This window comes from Ahaetulla prasina, chromosome 1, assembly GCF_028640845.1.
Source record: "Ahaetulla prasina isolate Xishuangbanna chromosome 1, ASM2864084v1, whole genome shotgun sequence".
In the NCBI taxonomy this organism is placed as follows: domain Eukaryota; kingdom Metazoa; phylum Chordata; class Lepidosauria; order Squamata; family Colubridae; genus Ahaetulla; species Ahaetulla prasina.
This window is the reverse complement of record NC_080539.1, coordinates 59,683,691-59,702,419: the sequence shown is the minus strand read 5'-3', so window position 1 is coordinate 59,702,419 and position 18,729 is coordinate 59,683,691. Positions and strand designations below refer to the sequence as shown.

Sequence of the window (18,729 nt, the reverse complement as noted above, 5' to 3'; positions counted from 1 at the left end):
AAGGAGTCTCATGGAACATCTTTACTCTGCTCTCCTCACCACTTGCTTAGTGTGGGGGCTGAGATGTCTTACATCATCCTCATCTGACTGCTCCAGCTGTCCAGGTGATGCGGTGTTTCCTAAGGCTGACATGTCATAGGTTCAGCTGCAGCATCTTACTCAAACTCAGAGTCTAGGATCTGGGCCTTGACACTCAAGTAATAATATCTCTATTATAGTCTTGCAAAAGCCTGTCCTCATCCTGGCTTCCTGCTCGTCCCTGGGCATTTTCTTGGTCTCAGTGTTTGGCTACATATTTATTTCTGGGCTTTTGATTTAGTTATTCTGTCCTGATAAAATTGCTCCCAGAATCCCTCAGCCAGCAAAGCTGACTGAGGAATTCTGGGAGTTGAAGTCCACAAGTCTTAAAGTTTCCAAGGTTGGAGAACCTGTACCAGATAATGATGGCAGTATAATTATTGGTCTGGCTGGATTGTTTTCAACTTGAAGAAAATATATTCTTGGAACTCAGGTATAGAGTGGAAGGGTGGAATCCCAAGGAAAGAAGCTGGCAGGTTAGCATTTGTGTGTAGTATTTCCTTACTACATGAAATAGGTGGTGGTGGTGGGAACCATTTCCATTTTTCTAAATAACAGGCCTACTACATCTTCTGATATATAAATTTTATAAACTTCAATTTAATCAAGGCTAGTCATCTGGGGATTTTCACACTGGTTGATTATATGTCCTTCTTTCCTTCTTGTACTTAAGTGGTGTTTAAATTTATTGCCTCAGAAAGCTCCCAGTTTGTTTGTTTTTTCATGTCTATAAATATGCTTTCCATATTCTGGATCTATCAGCCTCCTGGCCTTTATCAAGTTTGTTGACATAGGACGCTACTCTAATTTTCTTTGAAGGGTTAATGTTTTGGTTTTGGCTCTCCTAAAATTAAAGATGCACACCTAACAAAGCGGAGGCCATTGCCACTGCAATTACACATTTCAAGAGAGCACTTGAACTTCATCAACCAATTCTTCTCAGTTACTCAGGGTTAAATCCAAGACATATGCTTCTCTTGTTCTGTTCTGCATGTTCTGAAAGATGAAACTGGCAGCAGAGCAAACCATTTTTAACAGAGCTAGCCTTCCAGCAGATGTTAGGGTAATTGTAATCACTCATTATTACTGTAGCAGAAATTCAGAGGCACGAAACTCTTGTCCTTATCCTCATTCCAGAAGCCAACTCTTGTTCTTGAAATGTTGGCTCATTCAACTGTGCTTGGCCTTCAGCTGACTGGAACACTGAAGAATCAACATTTCTTGGTCTTGAAATTCTTGGTTTTGAAATTCTTTCACTCAGCCCTTGCTTTTCCTAACAGAGAGGCAAGTGCCAGGCAACTTTACGCCACCACATAAAAGGTTTAACAGCCAGATTTCTGGAAGGATATCTACTGAGTCTTAGCAAGGCCAGGGAAGAACCATTGGACCTGCAGGCCAAGGTTTTCCATCACTGAAGACATACAACAAAATGAACTCAATATGAAATTTTGCCTTTCTAATAATCTTGTAGACACAAAACATAATTGGCATAAACTTGATATTGTGCATGAAATTAAATTTTTGAAAGACCAATTCACTAATTTCCTGTTACTCTGCCAGTAACAGCAAATCTCCTGTTCTCTTCCTCCTCTTTTCCAACAGAAAAATGCTTATTTTGCTATTCTCACTTCTATTTTTTTTTATATTGGGAAAATTAGGTTATAAGGCCAGTTGCTATCTTAAGAACATTAGCTTTTAAGGGAAAGTTCTTAGTTTTGTTCAGCAAGACAAGTATAAGAAGTGCATGAGAAAATGTCTTTCTGAAAATGCAGTTTAGTCATGCTGTACTTTAATTTATTGGCTCAATCTGAAATCAAAGAAATTAGTTCTGCCCTGCCATTTACTCTATATGAGTATATGATTGTGTGCTCCTAATATTCAGAAGCCTTGATTGCTGAGGAAAGAAGCATCTGAAGTATAATTTCCAGCTGATTTTTAAAAATAGGAATAAATATATCTTTTCTCATAGATTCAGCATTTTATTTGATATTTACTTTTTAAAAATAATATAGTGGACAAAGAATGAGATTTCATAGAAATTGTTTGGAAGGTGAAAAGACAAAGAAATACAGGCTGTGCTCAGAGCAAGTTTAGGTTTTCTTTTATAGCTATCAGATTTCTTACTGAATGATTGTCTAGTTACAGCTATAGAAAGAACCATGTTCTAAACTGTACATCTATCTAAATTAGGTATCAATTCAAATGTACCGCTTATTTCCCAGCATCTTCTACATTCTCCCCTCTTCCCAGGGTCCTTTTGCTACCCCAATATTCAACCCATCTTTCCAACATCTATTTCTGGTTGCTGTTGCCCTTTCTATTGATCTGCCTTGCATCTTCAATTGTGTATTTTGTTCAATCTAGTCCAGAATAACAAATATAGATGCAACTTAAAAAAATATCAACCAGCTCATTAAATAATATGTACTTACCAAAACCAGATATCCTTTTTCTACAGAGCTGAAGGCTGTTTTGTATACACACCATTTTATTAAAAATGAACCAATAATGTGGAGCTACAACAGTCATTTCAATATGAGGGGTGCATAACTCCATGGTTTATAAAATGGCACTAAAGCTGCAGTGTGGCAACAAAGAGATGTTTATGACATCGGATATTTTACAGAATTAGTCACCTGTTAAAGGAAGAATCTAAAGAAGGGGTGGGACAGGAGAAGCCTAAGCAGACTAAGGAGTTAAAAATGACAAAACAACCAAGACAAACATTAGCATTACTCTCTTATCACAAGGAAACAGCACTAGGTACTGTCCTCTGCAATTATCCTGTCTAGAGATTTAATTGCCTCAATTGAGGTTTAACTCCTCCCATATGACCAGTTGGAAAAAGAATTCCAACCTTTAATTTCTAAAAAACTATACTAACCCTAATGCGAAATATAGTCTTGGAAGAAGACACACATGTGGACTTCTGAAATATATAATATTTTAAGTACACCCTTTCCTACGAAATTCAATGAATGCAAAAAGGGCAGGATGTGGTCTTCTTAAATTGGTCTCATAAAATCTACAAGCATATTTTGCTCAGGGAGTAGATTGTTAAAATTGGCTGGCTTGGAAGGAAGGAAAATGGATTGAGCGAGGTCTGAGTGGTAGATAAATGAATGGTTTAGAAAATGGGAAATACTTTTTTAAAAAACAAAAAACAAAACCCTGTATATATGCAGAATGCTATCAGCAACTGAAACAACAACTGGTTTGCTTGGCATAGGTTATGTTTATAATGGGGTCAAATATATTTAAAAGAAACCCAAGGAAGAAGATTAATCTGAGAAAGTATTGGCAGATCTAATTGGACTGATGGGAAAATGTAGTAGAAAGGTAAGTAACAACACAGGGTGAATTATCACGAAGAGATAAACTACCAGAAAGCTGCAGCAATCAAAGAGATAGCCCTCACATCTAAAAATTACTGTGGTCTCCCTATTCATCAACACCTTTCTATGAATGCCTTCTGACCAGCCCCTGCTCCCCTCCCAGAACAAAAGCACTCAGATTTATTTGGTGAAATTAAATCTTTGAAGGAGGGACTTGTCTTGAGTTGCCATTTTTCACTTACCAGAATTAAAAGACATTCATTTCCTGCTGCTGGTCATAAATACAAAACTTCCAAAACTTTGATTTTGATAACCTGCCTTACTCACAAACACAAAGAGGCATCCAAATATGCTTTAAAATTTCTGTCAGCTTTGATTTGTATTGTTGTCATCTTTACAAATGATCTATGCTTTGCCCCTGCCCAAGAGCTGGGCGCTTTGTTCTTTGTATCTGATACCATCAGATATTATGAAACAGGATGTAAAATGATATGGCCGAACCTACTGTAGCGTTGAGCCACTTTTTATGTACAGAGAACTTTTGGAGGGCTCATCAACCAAATTCTGTGAACAATGACTATCTAAGAAGCAGACCAATGAAGCAGGAAAATTCTGCAGTGATTCGTTAATGGTTTTATAATCCTTCAGTGCCCTCCATAACAGTGATACAAAAGAGAAGGATCCACTAAGTCAGGGGATAAAAGAGAAAGGAAAAGAAAAAGAAAACAAAACACCTGGAGTAACATAAAGAATGTGAAACTTAAAAGTCAAATGAATGACATGATTATTTCCTAAGGCAGAGGTGGCACATATAGTAAAAATAAATTGATCCAGTTATAAGAAAGTATAGTTAGGATTGGGAAGTAATATATGCTTTATCTCACAGAGCCCTGTGGTTATGCACTGCTTTGGCGAGCATGGAGGTACTCACAAAGGAATTGCGAACAACTCTTTAAAGCAGAGGTGTCTTCTCCCAGGACCACGTAGCCACGCCCTGCAACTGTAGCATGATCCTGGGAAAAGCCATATTTGGCTTGAATTTTAGACAGTAAGTGTTACACTCTATTTGCTATCACCAATACAATACTTCTGAATGTGTTGGAGCTAAGGCTCCAGGATACCCACACAGCATATTACCAGTCACCTGAAAATGAATTCTGGGCGTTGATTTTTCAAGACTTTGGGAAGATACTAATGTAGGAAAGGGTACATTATATTAACATTTTAACAATTTCATATGGATGACATCACATTATTAATTTATTATGTTATGTTTATTTATTCTTCAATAGAAGAAAGAGGCTATATTTCTGAAATAACTGTAAAAACAGCAGAGATTATCTGATTAAGAAAATGCCCCTGATTCTTCAAATTGTTGTCAAATAGCATTCATTTTAGATGTCATTACTATTTGGAGTTTCTGATTGTTGAAAGGAAAGATGGAAACCTGTTCCTGAAATTGTTTTCAGATATTCTTCATAGAAATGGCGACAGCAGTTGATCAATTGCTATGGAAACCTTCTTTCAGTTCAAAACTTCCACAACTCGATTATACTAATGATGTCAGTATAAAAATCTTCAACAAGACTGCGTGGTACAGTAAGCATAGGCACCATTTTTGGCCTTAAAAGAGTTAGCTTTTAAAATTTCTTACAAAACTGGTTGGAGAAGTAATGTTTAAACGAATTGCCCAGCTCTGGAATAGGCTTGACCAAACTTTCCAAACAGAGGAATTGATGGTAACACGGTTAAGAAATCCTAGAGGGGAGAAAAAGATGGAAAATGTGTGAAAATTTAATCTGCCTCCACCTTGAACTGAATAATTTTTTCCCTGTGCTTCTATGTGTACAAAGACATTATGACAAACTCAACTTAATCATGGATATTCTGTTAGAACATTTTTCACATATATATTTCACTCATATATTTATAGATCTGCAAACAATAATTGATGCCCAATAACTGAGAGGTATAATTTATGTATAATAAAAAAACAACTCATTCTTACTGTTGTCCAAACTAATAATAATAATAATAATAATAATAATAATAATAATAATAATAATAATAATAATAATAATAAAAAAAAAAAACAACGCTTGGGAAGTGTTCGACTAGTGATCTGTGATACGAAATCCAGCATAGTTATCTCATTTGCTGTGTATACTGTCATTTTGTATAATAATAATAATAAAAATCTTGCAAGACAAGTATATCTAGGAGTATGGCAGGATGGAACAAGACGGAACATGGACGGAACAAGATGAAACATGTACAAGAAAAAATGGAAGATACTGGCTTTGTTTTGCACATTAGCAGGCTTTCCACCCTGGGGCTGCAAATGCGTTTAATATTGGGCAAGAGAGGCTCTGGGAATGTTATTCATTCAGCCTTATTCTTCACGCTGGAGAAGATGACTTCTAGTGTGGTAGAGGAAAACCTAAAGGTAATTATCACTGGGATTTCAATGACTCTATTTAAATAGGAAGGATGTGATTTGATATTTTTGCCACTATGCTGAAGAGCCCATTTAAAGTTATTTCCTTAACATGATGTTGTAAACATTGTGCAAAATCCAAAATAATGAAGTTTAGAAACAAGTAAGAGAGGTAGAAAATGTTCCTAATTCTTCCTTCTTCCCTGCCAGCCTCTGATTGGATTAACTGTAAAACATTAAAAAAATATTTACAATATTTAATTCATTGCACTTCTATTAACTTACTTCTAAGTGAAAAGATGAAAGAAAAAGAATTGAGTAAAGTGACTGCTAGAGGCAACTGAAGCTGATAAAGGTCTCTTTTCCTGATGCTTCAAAAATATTTCTGATGAATTTCTAGGTACATGAGAACAAGAAACTTCTTTGAAAATACAAACATTATAATGAAAATGTGTTTTGCCAGATTCCAGGGAATATAACAGATCCACCCCCTCCCAAAAAACAGTTTATATTCAAAGAAAGCTACAACTGTGGACTGGTTTATATTTGGATAATTAGGTTTTATTGAGGTAAACAAAGGGGGAGGGAAACATCAAATCACAATAAACTTGTTGGAAGTCACAATCAGAATGTAATAATAATAATAAAAAAACAGCTGTCATTATTTTACTCTCAGTAAACCTCTGCTTCCGTCTCTCATCAGGTTAAAGCAAGAACAGCCATTTCTGACCCCAGAAATAAGCTCTGATTTGAGAGAGCAGACGGCTTTGGCTATTAGGATGACTTGCCAGACAATAACAACAACTGACTGCCAGAATTAGCTCCTTGGGACAATTTAGGTTCCTTTGAAGTGAATGGCTTTTTGAGCTGGAACTGAGCCCACGTCCAGCTCCAAATCCAAGTCAAAATGACAAAGAGGAAGTCTACTGTGTCATTCCAGTCCCTTAGCATAAGATTACTTTATGTTGGCAGCTGTACTGTTTATCTTGTTGTTTAAAAGCTATTTCACTACATGGTCACAGCTGAATATTTAAACTAGTGGATGGGTTTTCTCTGACTGTAGCAAGACAAGTCCCCACCAGTTCTTAGAACAACTTATAGTTCACATGGCTGTGTGATATTATGCTAATGAAAGAGTATATTAAAATGTGATTGCCTTCTTATTTTTCTAATTATTCAGAAAATATAATAAATGCCCAAATTATTAACCAGATTTTGCGGGCTAGTTAATGCAAGCAAGATTGATGCATTCTCCGGTCACAAATTCAAATGAATTGTCTTAGATAAGACTCACTGATATTACCCAGGAGCAATTTGGAAATAACTTATTCCTATGTTTAAAATTACCTCTGAAATGTATATTTAAAAAAAACCACGACTGTCATAAAACAGTTACAGAACTACTTTACTGGATCATTTTAAAATAGTAATGGCCCCCTTTTTAAGGAAAGGGGCTCAATACACAGGATTTTTGTTAACCTTGGACTGTTTGATTTATTTATTTTTTATTCCTATCTGTATTAAAGAAAGTCACAAGTTATTCTTTTTCTATTTTTTTACTTTCTTTTTTTTCTTTTTGCAGTTCTATCTTCTTTCTTTCTTGATCATTTTTCTTTTACAAATTTTTCTTTGTTTTTTATCTTTTATTTTTGAAAATCAAGTTATATATTTAAGAAAGAGCTATATTAGACAGGTAATGAAGTAAAGAGGTAGGGCCATATTACACATTTCTGGGAGGCCAGGAATTTATTGTTTTCCCACTTTTTGCTGGAAGGGTTGGTTGTTGAGAAAGAAACATATTCAGCTAATATGCTGCAATGATTAAGATGTTGGATTTTTATAGTGATATTGAAGAGAATGCAGCGTTTGTTACTTTACTTAGTCAACAATATCTTTTTTGCATAAAATTACTCAATATCTACAAGTGATGTCTAAAAAAGGAAAAATAAAACAGTAGCCTATAATTCATTTAGACAAAAATATTATTCTGCAAACCTTCCTTTATTTGTGTCTTTACAAACACAGTATTTCTTGAAATACATATTAAGTTTGGAGTGAAAGGTAAATACTGTATGTATGTATATATGTATGTATGTATGTATGTAAGGGGCTCAGGGGCTAGGATGTTGAGCTTGTCGATCGAAAGATAGGCAGCTCAGCGGTTCGAATCCCTAGTGCTGCCGTGTAATGGGGTGAGCTCTCGTTACTTGTCCCAGCTTCTGCCAACCTAGCAGTTTCGAAAGCACCGTAAAAATGCAAGTAGAAAAAATAGGGACCACTTTTGGTAGGAAGGTAACAGTGTTCCGTGCGCCTTTGGCGTTGAGTCATGCCGGCCACATGACCACAGAGACGTCTTTGGACAGTGCTGGCTCTTCGGCTTTGCACGGCTTTGAAACGGAGATGAGCACCGCCCCCTAGAGTCAGCAATGACTAGCACGTATGTGCGAGGGGAACCTTTACCTTTATGTATGAATGTATGTATGTATGTATGTATATTTTCCTGGCAAATAGATGGGGAAGAAATGGAGGTAGTGACAGATCTTGTTTTCCTGGCCTCCAAGATCACTGCAGATAGGGACTGCAGCCAAGAAATTAAAAGATGCTTAATCCTGGGGAGGAAATCCCAAATCTAGACAGCATACTAAAAAGCAGAGACATCACCCTGCCAATATAAATGTGCATAGTCAAGGCTGTGGTTTTCCCAGTTGCAATGTATGGCTGTGAAAGTTGGACCATAAGAAAGGCTGAGCGCCAAAGAATTGAGGTCTTTGAACTATGGTGCTGGAGAAGACTCCTACGAGTCCCTTGGACCGCAAGGTGATCAAACTGGTCAGTCCTAGATGCAATCTTATGTTTGGAAAAAATTACTAAATTAAGGTCTGCAATGTAATAATAGCTTTTTAAAGTTGTATATACTAGATAGATTTGTTTAATATCATCAGAGTAAAGCCCTGTTTATAAGAAAGAAGCTTTGCTTTTTTGTTGTGTTTCTTGCTATCCAGCAAAATAGCATTGGATAAGAGGATAAGGCATCTTAGTCCAAATGACCAAAATCACTTGTTTCAAAATTATCTTTTGGAAGAAAACAATTCTCTTCTCACTTTGCTTCACAAACAGAATTGACAACCCTAAAGTTATCCACTTAAGATTTATAAATGAATTCTACAGTTTTCACTCTCATACCTACAACTTATATTGATTCGTGTATACTGCACGAATCAAGAAGAGGGCCGTGAAAATATTTGCAGATCCCTCGCATCCTGGACATAAACTGTTTCAACTCCTACCCTCAAAACGACGCTATAGAGCACTACACACCAGAACAACTAGACACAAGAACAGTTTTTTCCCGAAGGCCATCACTCTGCTAAACAAATAATTCCCTCAACACTGTCAGACTATTTACTGAATCTGCACTACTATTAATCGTTTCATAGTTCCCATCGCCAATCTCTTTCCACTTATGACTGTATGACTATAACTTGTTGCTGGCAATCCTTATGATTTATATTGATATATTGATCATCAATTGTGTTGTAAATGTTGTACCTTGATGAACGTATCTTTTCTTTTATGTACACTGAGAGCATATGCACCAAGACAAATTCCTTGTGTGTCCAATCACACTTGGCCAATAAAAAATTCTATTCTATTCTATTCTAAATTAGAGTCTATGCACTATCTGAAATGATTATTTCATTGGGTACCAATCATATGTTTCTATGTAAATAAAAAAGGTATGTTTTGTTTTCAGATGTTGTCCAGTGCAATTGTACTTACGTTTTATTTGGAAAAAAGCACTTAATAGCAAATATATCTTATGAGGACTCAGTGGGAAGTTCTGCTTCAAAATCAATGGCAAAAAATATGGCCCCCTCCATTTAACTCTAGGGGTCCTCAACCAAGTCTTTCCTGAAATCCTAATGACTGTAATAGCAAAATAAGAGCTTTGAACTGAGAAGCTGCAAGCTACTTCACAAACTTTTAATGACTATGCAGTGCTATTTAACAGGAAAAACAAAAGGGGTGGGGAGGAGGGGTAAGAAAAATAAAGGAAAAAAAGTGGGAATCTATTATTAAAATAAAATGTTTATCTAATAAATTGGGGATTCCCATTAATCAAATTAATACCGGTTAACACTTCTATGTAGTACTAGGGCTTTTGACATGACAAAATAAGTATAACAGGCCCTTTTGTCAATACAACACATATGTCATTTAAAGTGCTCAAAGCCACTAAGCTACCCTAAAAAAGATTGATTTATCTGCTCCAATGTTTCTTTGGGGCAAACTTTCCTCAAAACTGAAACCAATTAGTGGGCCTGGCACTTGTAGTGCAGGATGTAGGTCAGCATCAAGTAATAAAAAAGTATTGACTTTTCTCTGTCTGTAAGCAGCATGAAAGGGGTACCATGGCCTTGTCTTATATGAAAAGAGCTCCATTAATTTCACTTATTTCAACAAGGGCTGTCAAATACTAATGCTGCTATTGCACTTTTCACACAAAGTACATTGACACCAATACTGGTCTCAGTGAAACAAGTTTAAAATATTTCAGCTAATGAAAGGGTCCTATGCTATAATTTTCAATTCCTACTTGTACATCTAGACACCTTAAGTAGCATTGCTCAGAAACAGAGAGATGAGGTGGGATATTAACCATAACCAGCAATTACTTCCCAGGGCTAAAGGAATCTGATTCTTATTTATAACCTGATCAAAATAATCAACCAGAATAGTAGGCATTATCTTTCCATGAAGTTTTATCAGTTGTAGATTTTGCCAAGAATAAACATTTTTTAAAAATCAATGAGTCATCATTAGGGTTTTACAAACCTTTAAAAAGGGACACTTCACAAACTTTTGTTGTAGCATCTGAAGAAAGTTGATGGGCTACCAGAGGTTATAATTTAAATGTCTCTGATGTAACTTATTTTATCAGTAGTAAATGTTCTACACTACAGTATATATCAGTAATTGTGAACCTTTTCGGCACTGAGTGCCCAAACCGGATTGCACACACACCAGAGCGCCAAAAACCCGAAAACCAGCTGGGTGGTGTGCATGCATGCACCATCCACTTCGTCTTCGAGTTTCCGTTTCTCGCATCCACACCAGCCAGATGGTCTTTGCGTGCACGAGTGTGCTGGAAATCCAAAGACCAGATGGCCGGCACACACTGGCCAGATGGTCTTTCGGTTTCTGGAGCTCTGGCATGCGAGCAGACCAGCTGGTTGGTGCGCTTGTGGACACCGGAAACCAGAAGAGCAACTGGTGACAGCGCACGTGCCTACAGAGAGGACTTTGTGTGCCACCTCTGGCACACGTGCCATAGGATTGCCATCATGGGTATATATATTACTTTTCAGGAAAAAAAAATCTTAACTAATTGAAGGGAATTTATTCTGGTCATTTTGTGGACTGTTAAGAAATTCATTAATACATAAAAGGTGATTTTATTTAATTGTTTTATGCTGAGAAAGAAGCGCACACCTTTTCAGTTACTTTATCATGTCTACTATCTATAATCAGCCTCCACATTCTTATGATATTATCCTAGAGTTCATTTGAAGGCTGAGTACCTTCCTTAGCTGCAGTCTTAAATGAAGTGTTTTCCACATAAGGATTTAATGGTATTTTTCAGTGAGCTGGTGGACTGCCTCAAAACGCAGCACATCTAACTCTCTGGCTAATTACCTCCTCCAAATGAAAGCAAAGCTAACAACAAAGAAGATATCTCCAATTTAACAAGACTAACTGACAGAAATTGAAGTCAATTTTCAACTTATTTAATGATTTTATAGGTAGGCTTGAATCAAACTGTCATCAATTTCTAAAATAGAAAAACTACTCATTGTAAAAAAGTTTTTGTATTCTTCTGCATGCCTCTGCCATATTATTAGCATTCTGCTTTGTACTTTATTTAGCTAAATAAGGGTATGAGAACATTTACAAATATGAGGGAATTATTCTCACAGTGGGAAGTCTTTAGAAACGTTAATATTTTTATCTTTCAAAGACAAAAATATATTAATTTTGGTATAATTTTTGCAACAGAATTTAATTATAAATATTGACCAACCCTCTTAAAAATGAGAAGATACATACTTCTCTCAGTGTTTTCTTTCAATTTTAATTGATGGTCAGTGGCTAAATATCAAATTATATCTCATAATAGCTGGTTTATTTTTTGCAGAAAGTCAGCTTTGATATTGTAGTAATCAAGAAATATGTGTATACATGTATATGTATAGGTGTATATAGTGATGTGGTCACTCAGTGGCTAAGACGCTGAGCTTGTCGATTGAAAGGTCGGCTGCTCAGTAGTTCAAATCCCTAGTGCCGTGTAACAGGGTGAGCTCCTGTTACTTGTCTCAGCTTCTGCCAACCTAGCAGTTTGAAAGGATGTAAAAAATGCAAGTAGAAAAATAGGGACCACCTTTGGTGGGAAGGTAACAGTGTTCCATGTGCCTTTGGCATTTAGTCATGCTGGCCACATGACCACAGAGATGTCTTTGGACAGCGCTGGCTCTTTGGCTTTGAAACAGAGATGAGCACCATCTACTAGAATTGGGAATGACTAACACATATGTGCGAGGGGAACCTTTACCTTTACCTTATAAGTGTGTGTGTGTGTATGTATGTACATGCACACACACACACACACACACAGAGAAATACTATGTGCTTGTTTCATAAATAGATTTATATATCTATTTTGATAGCACTTGTAAATCAGGATGAGATTGGAGTTCAGTTCAGTTGGAAGACAAACAGAACAGTGCATGGTAAAAGAATTGTTATTAGGAAAAGGTTGAGCTGCTAGTTTTTCATAAAATCATAATAACTCACGCAAGATTCAAAGCAGTCATGGAATTATAAGATCATAACTGAACAGTTTTTTAATCTAATCTTTATTATATGAGCAGCTAACTTAATCTCTTCTCATGAACTGCTAAAATATGCCCAAGGTGCATTTAAAATAAAATCAAGAGAAGATATGGTATCAGAAGGATATACATGTCAATGATTTTCACATTAACTCTCAGAAAGATTTAAACTTGATAAAAAAGTGTATGGCTGTCCATATGATAAAACTACATTTGAAATTGAGTTACGTACTAATGACGAACAATTTATTTCTAAAATATGCAAATTTTCATTGAGGCTGGAAATAGAAAATGAACATGTTAATGATTGCATGATAAGATCGGCTAAAATTTTTGGATATAATATATAAATGAGGCATTGGGAAACATATGGACAAAAGGGTTGAAATTTATAATAAATTACAATCTTACAGAGAGTTTCTATAAAACAATGTATGGATGGTACAGTATTTATAACTGGAAAGATTGTAAAAAATGCCTAAAAGGAGTTCAAACATGTTGTAGATATAAATACCAAGGGATATTTTATCTCCTTTGGCGGATTTGTAAAAAGCTAAAGTTATTAATTAAAAAAATTAAAGGTTAATATACAATTCAGACCAGAGACATTTTTGTTGGGTTGATGGACAAAACTTTGGATAAATTGCATGGCATTTTTTCTTATATATTATAACGTCAGCAAGACTGCTATAGACTCAAGGCTGGAAGGATCCAACAATACCTATAATGGAAGAGTGGTTGGCAAAGCTGATGTGATGACAAAACCAATGGCTCTGATTAGAGAAAGGGCATCGGCTAAATTTCATATCAATTGGAAGCCACTTTTGGACTTTTTGCATGAAACAGAAAAAAATGAAATCACCGCTAGTAATATTTATAAATTATTAAAAATGGATGCTATATTGTAATTGCAGAGCAAGAGTTGGACTTAAGTTTTGTTTAAATTTGGTTGTGAAAGAGGGTGAATTGGTAATTTTTTGTATATCTTTGTTTTTTCTGTTATCTGCTATTTTTCTTTATTTTGTCTTCTATTATCTCTTGACTTATTTTTTTCTAGTTTTTTACTTTTGTTTCCAAAAAATTAAGAAAGTTATATAATTTAATCCCTTCTCCATGTATCATCATTATAGCTAGATTCTGTTGAAATTAGATATTATATATTATCTAAGCAAAAGCAAAACATCTTCAAAGAAAAACAAGAAAGTCCAATTGCCTATTGGAAAAGCACCTTTGGAACTGCAATAATTAAGCTGATTTTATTTGACATAATTTATATTTATTTGCTATTCAAAAAGTAGCGCTCTTCCTGATTGTGGAGAAAAACAATGCACTTATTTCCTAGCCACTTATAAATAGGGTCATGGTTCCTATTTTGATCCTGAGCTTTCTTTGAATTTAGCTGCCTATTTTCAAGTGCACCTTCACATCTGCAAGTATTAGAAACAGCTGTTTTACCCCTCTTTACGTAAATGTTAAGCTTCTTAGGAAATTTAATTCTGCTATACTAATGTCATGTGGTCTAATTTACACTTCATGATTCATTAAAGTATAGTTTATTGGCTAAGGAAAAAATAAAAAAATATAAAGTAGTAAAAAAATATAAAAGAGTAAAAAAAACAACCAAAGAAAGGTTAATTTTAGTCTAAATTGTGTTTAGCTGAGGTATTATAATATGGCATCATATATGCTTATACATTTACTGTATTTCTGGGTCTTTAAGGATGAGTAAGATGTATATTTCAATAAGGAAGTACTCATAAATTGTAAAAGAATAACTTTATTTTTCCTATATCATATATATATAAAGTGTGGGCTATTATTTTGTCCTGGCACTTCCTAAATATCCTTAATATCTATATTCCAACCCAAATTGCCAGAGATAATATTCTATTTTTGGAACAAATGCACTCTTCATTACAACAAAATTAAATTAAGACAGTGATGTGAATTTCCTCACAAGCTATTTCATACTTGGATACCCTTGAACTTTACTGAATCAAAGCTAAAAAACAAAAGTACAGATGAAATTGTTGGACTGGCATTTTAAACTTATTGACTGTTGTAACTGAAACGGTCTAAGTCTTACATGATAATTTCCAAAATTATTTTTTCTAAATAGGGGATAACAGCTAATTTTCCCTACATGTTTAAATAAATGGTATTTATCAAATGTAACATTTGCCACTGTATAGTAGATACTCTTATTAAAACAGTGTTGACATGTAACGGGGATTATCCCTATTATTACTGTTTATACATAAGATATGGTAAAAGATTATGTGATAGTACAGAAAAGAAATAGTAATCTTAAAAATTTTATTATTACATTTTCTTACTATCTCTTGAGATAATAAAAAAATAAAATTGACGCAGTATGAGTGAGGCTCTCTCTTTCTCTTCCCCACTTCAAACACACACACACTGTTCAGCACTGTTTTGTGCTGGTTCACCTGCTTTCTCTGAATATGGTCCAAATTGGTCCAGTCCACGGCTGGTTTGTGGGGTGCACACTATCTACTCCTTTTTAATATCTACATGATACCACTGAGTGAGATCATCCATCACCATGGGATGAAGTATCATCAGCAACCTGATTATACCTAGTTATATATCTCCCAAGTGAAGTGATTGATGCTGTGAACATTATTTTGCAGTGCCTGGATGCTGTGGGGGCTGGGATGGGAAACAAGATACTTCAGCTGAACTTGGTAACGGAATGGTTGTTGATGGCCTTCTCTATATAAGAGTTTAGATGGGGTTGCATCAGACAGTGTGTAATCTGGGGGTCCTCTTGGACACATGGCTCCTTCCTGAAGAGCAAGTGGCAGCCATGGGTGGGTGGGGGGCTTTGTTCAACTCAGTGTTGTGCACCAGTTATGCCCTTCCCTGGATAGGGATGCTCTCCATTTGGTCACTCATTGCTCTGGTCACCTCCCATTTGGGCTGTTGCAATGTGTTTGACATGGGGCTACCCTTGAAAAGTATCTGGAAGCTTCAGCTGGTGCAGAATGCAGTCACACATGAGCTGTATCGGGTGCCCAAAGAAGACCACATGTAACATCTCTGCTTCGCAAACTGCACTGGATACCAGTTTGCTTCTGGGACCAATTCAGGGTGTTGGTTGTGACGTATAAAAGCCTACATAGTATAGTACCAGGCTATATAGGAAACTGGCTTTGTCCCATTGCCAAACTGGTCAGGCAGGGATGGTATGTTGCATATTAGTTAAAGAACTCCCACTGGTGGGGACTAGAAAGAGAGCCTTCTCTGCTGCTACCCCCACCCTGTGGAATATTCTCCCCTGAGGATAAGGCAGGCCCTCACTCTCCTGTCCTTCTGAAAAGGAACTAAAACATGACTCTGTGGGGAGTCTGTGGGGAGCCCAAAGCAGCATGAAGTTGTGAGGCTGGTCAGTGACCTGAGAGTCCACCCTTTTCTTTTAAATTAATCTTTAACAGGGCTTAATTATTATTGCCTCCTTCTAAATAATTTTGAACTTTTAATTCTAACATTTTAATTTTTATATATGGTACTGTTTTTAAATTCTGTTATTTTATAGTACTGCCCAGAGTCCCTCTTTGAGGGATTTGGCATTCAGAAATGCAAAAAATAAAATAATTATTTATTAGCAATTAAATCACCTCATATATTAGAGGTTATTTTAGTAATAACTTGATTTCCTTCTCCCTCACTACAACTTTGTAGGTCTTAATAATAGATGAAAGTGAAAAAAAATCCCACTGTTTATACAAGGTAGTTCACAGTCTGAAGCATTGGTTTGAAATACTTTTCAAAAGAAAAGATGTCATGCAATCCTGAAACAAATCTGTTAATGGTTTTTTTCATAAAATAGGCAGGCTGACTGTGAATTCATCAGATATTCTTGATCACAAGTATTCTTCTTTAAATACATTTCTTTGTTCAGTATTTTGTTGTCTTTAATCTCCAGGTTGTTATTATTGTGTAGAAAGAAAAACAAATAAGGGGCACCTTTAGACCAGCATTCTGCAAACTTTCCGGCTTTGCAGATTGGTGGGGGAAGGGGTGAGAGGGGATATTTCTGCAGAAGTGGTGGGCAAGGCCGCATGTACGCAGCTCGGTTTGCACAAACAGTGGGCATGTGTTCCCACTGGTGTTCCCACCACTCACACAAATAGAGCTTAGCTTGCATGCACACACTCACCCACCTGCCACTTCTCCTCTTTTTTCTTTCTTTCACTAAAGGAATTGTGAAATTAGGTATTTTGTGGGATTCAATGCTAGGCAGTATTTGGAATGTCCATTCCATTCCTTGTGTGTCTCTCACATGTTGACATCGTATTCTTCTTGATAAGATGTCAACATGGTTTCTTTATTTTGGCGTAACTTATCAGCTGGAGTTGTTCTTTGGGAACCTCTGGACTTTTGAAAACAGAATCTTTCATATAACTTTGTTGGCACTGGATTCCTATTTTATCAAAAGTCCCAACATTGTTAAGAACACACTTACAGTTACTTTGAAATATGTCTCCTCATGAAGTGTGATAAGGTGTGAATTTCTGAATTACTGATCGTTATTAATTTTATTGCTCCAGATTTTTAGATCTACTTGAAGAAAATGGAAAGCTATCTATAAGTATCATTTAACTGTAAAAATGAAATCAATGCAGAGAATAAAACCCATAATTGCCTTTAATTGCCTTCATTTTTCAGATTTTAAACATCAGCACTTCTAGAAAATGTAAACCTTTCTGAAACAGAATGTTAATTTTTAAGCCTATAAATGCTTGTAATGTACTACAAATTATAATTTGTAATTACAATTACAATTTGTAATTTGTACAATAATGCAAATGTTACAAATTAACATTTCATTTTTTTAATGAAAGCTATATTTATAGGTAGCATTTGTTCAAATTTTAGTTAGTGAGTAACTTGACCCTGTGAAAAAAGGAAGTGGAAATGTTATTCTGAATTGCATATACCGGTAATCATTTCTGTGAATTACTTCCTACAGAAGTTCAAAACAAAACAAAACAAAGCCACACTTGATTTTTCTGAATGATATATGCTAGAATATAATCCCAACCACTCATTTAATCTGAAACCTCTGATTATACTTAGGCTATCTCTCCTTTGCCCCTGTGTCTCATGTGGTTATGCCAGAATGCATTGAAGCCCAAGAATAGCCAATCATGTGCATATACGTGAATATGTTCTATTGCTATTGTGAGATGGATTAAAAGCAGTATATCAAGAGTTATTTTCATTAGTTTTCTACCAAGTGATCAGCTGATAGAAGTAATATATATAACATGCACCCATGCTGACCTACACACATACGTTTGAGTATTTTATCCTAAAAAAGATAATATTTCAAAAAACAGCCTAAGCTTTGGGGAAAAACCAATTACAGAAACAGCTTTAAAAGTGCCAAGCACCAGGCAGAAGCAATTCTAGATCAGTTTAAAAAAGTGATTGATGAAACTCTAATCTGAGCTGAAGGAACAGTTTCAAGACAAGCTGCGACCATTCCCCACACTTCATTAGCTGCCATAATTAGCCTGGTGTTTCAATTTGTTAGAACTGGTGGGGACAATTTTACTCAGAATACAAACATCAAAAAGCAGGGTCTCTTCGACTTCAGAAGTGGCTGATGAAAGGCTTTCTAGTCCTTCTGTTAACTGAAAGATTAATTATAGCTGATGGGAGGCTGTACTTGGAGTGTCACTCTGTCTCTGTACATTACTTTTAGCATTAGAAGAAAGACATGGTTGACACTGCACTGCTCAGTCAAGCAGCTTCACATCAGGGCACCAAGTCGGTTTTAATATGCATGGTTTTGTATTGTTTGATTGACTTGTTCTCTCCTTTCCAAGGACCTAAGTGCTGTCACTAACTAGACTGTATCAGCAGAACATAGAGCAGGTATAAATTAAAGGACATTGTTAATTTACACCCACACGGAGTCAACCTCATTATTATCATAACTTTCTTTAGGAAACTTTTT

General features: G+C 35.7%; 1 protein-coding gene across 2 annotated transcripts in view; it reads right to left on the bottom strand.

Annotated features, from left to right (window-relative positions):
- Positions 1–3,233: 3,233 nt before the first annotated feature.
- The window catches only part of SPATA17 (spermatogenesis associated 17), a 113,702-nt gene continuing 98,206 nt past the window's right edge, over positions 3,234–18,729 (bottom strand). For both annotated transcript variants that reach the window (XM_058165423.1, XM_058165424.1), the window contains exon 10: positions 3,234–5,171. In XM_058165423.1, coding sequence (XP_058021406.1) covers positions 5,091–5,171 — 81 coding nt within the window. In that variant the 3' untranslated portion in view covers positions 3,234–5,090. The remainder of the gene's footprint in view (positions 5,172–18,729) is intronic.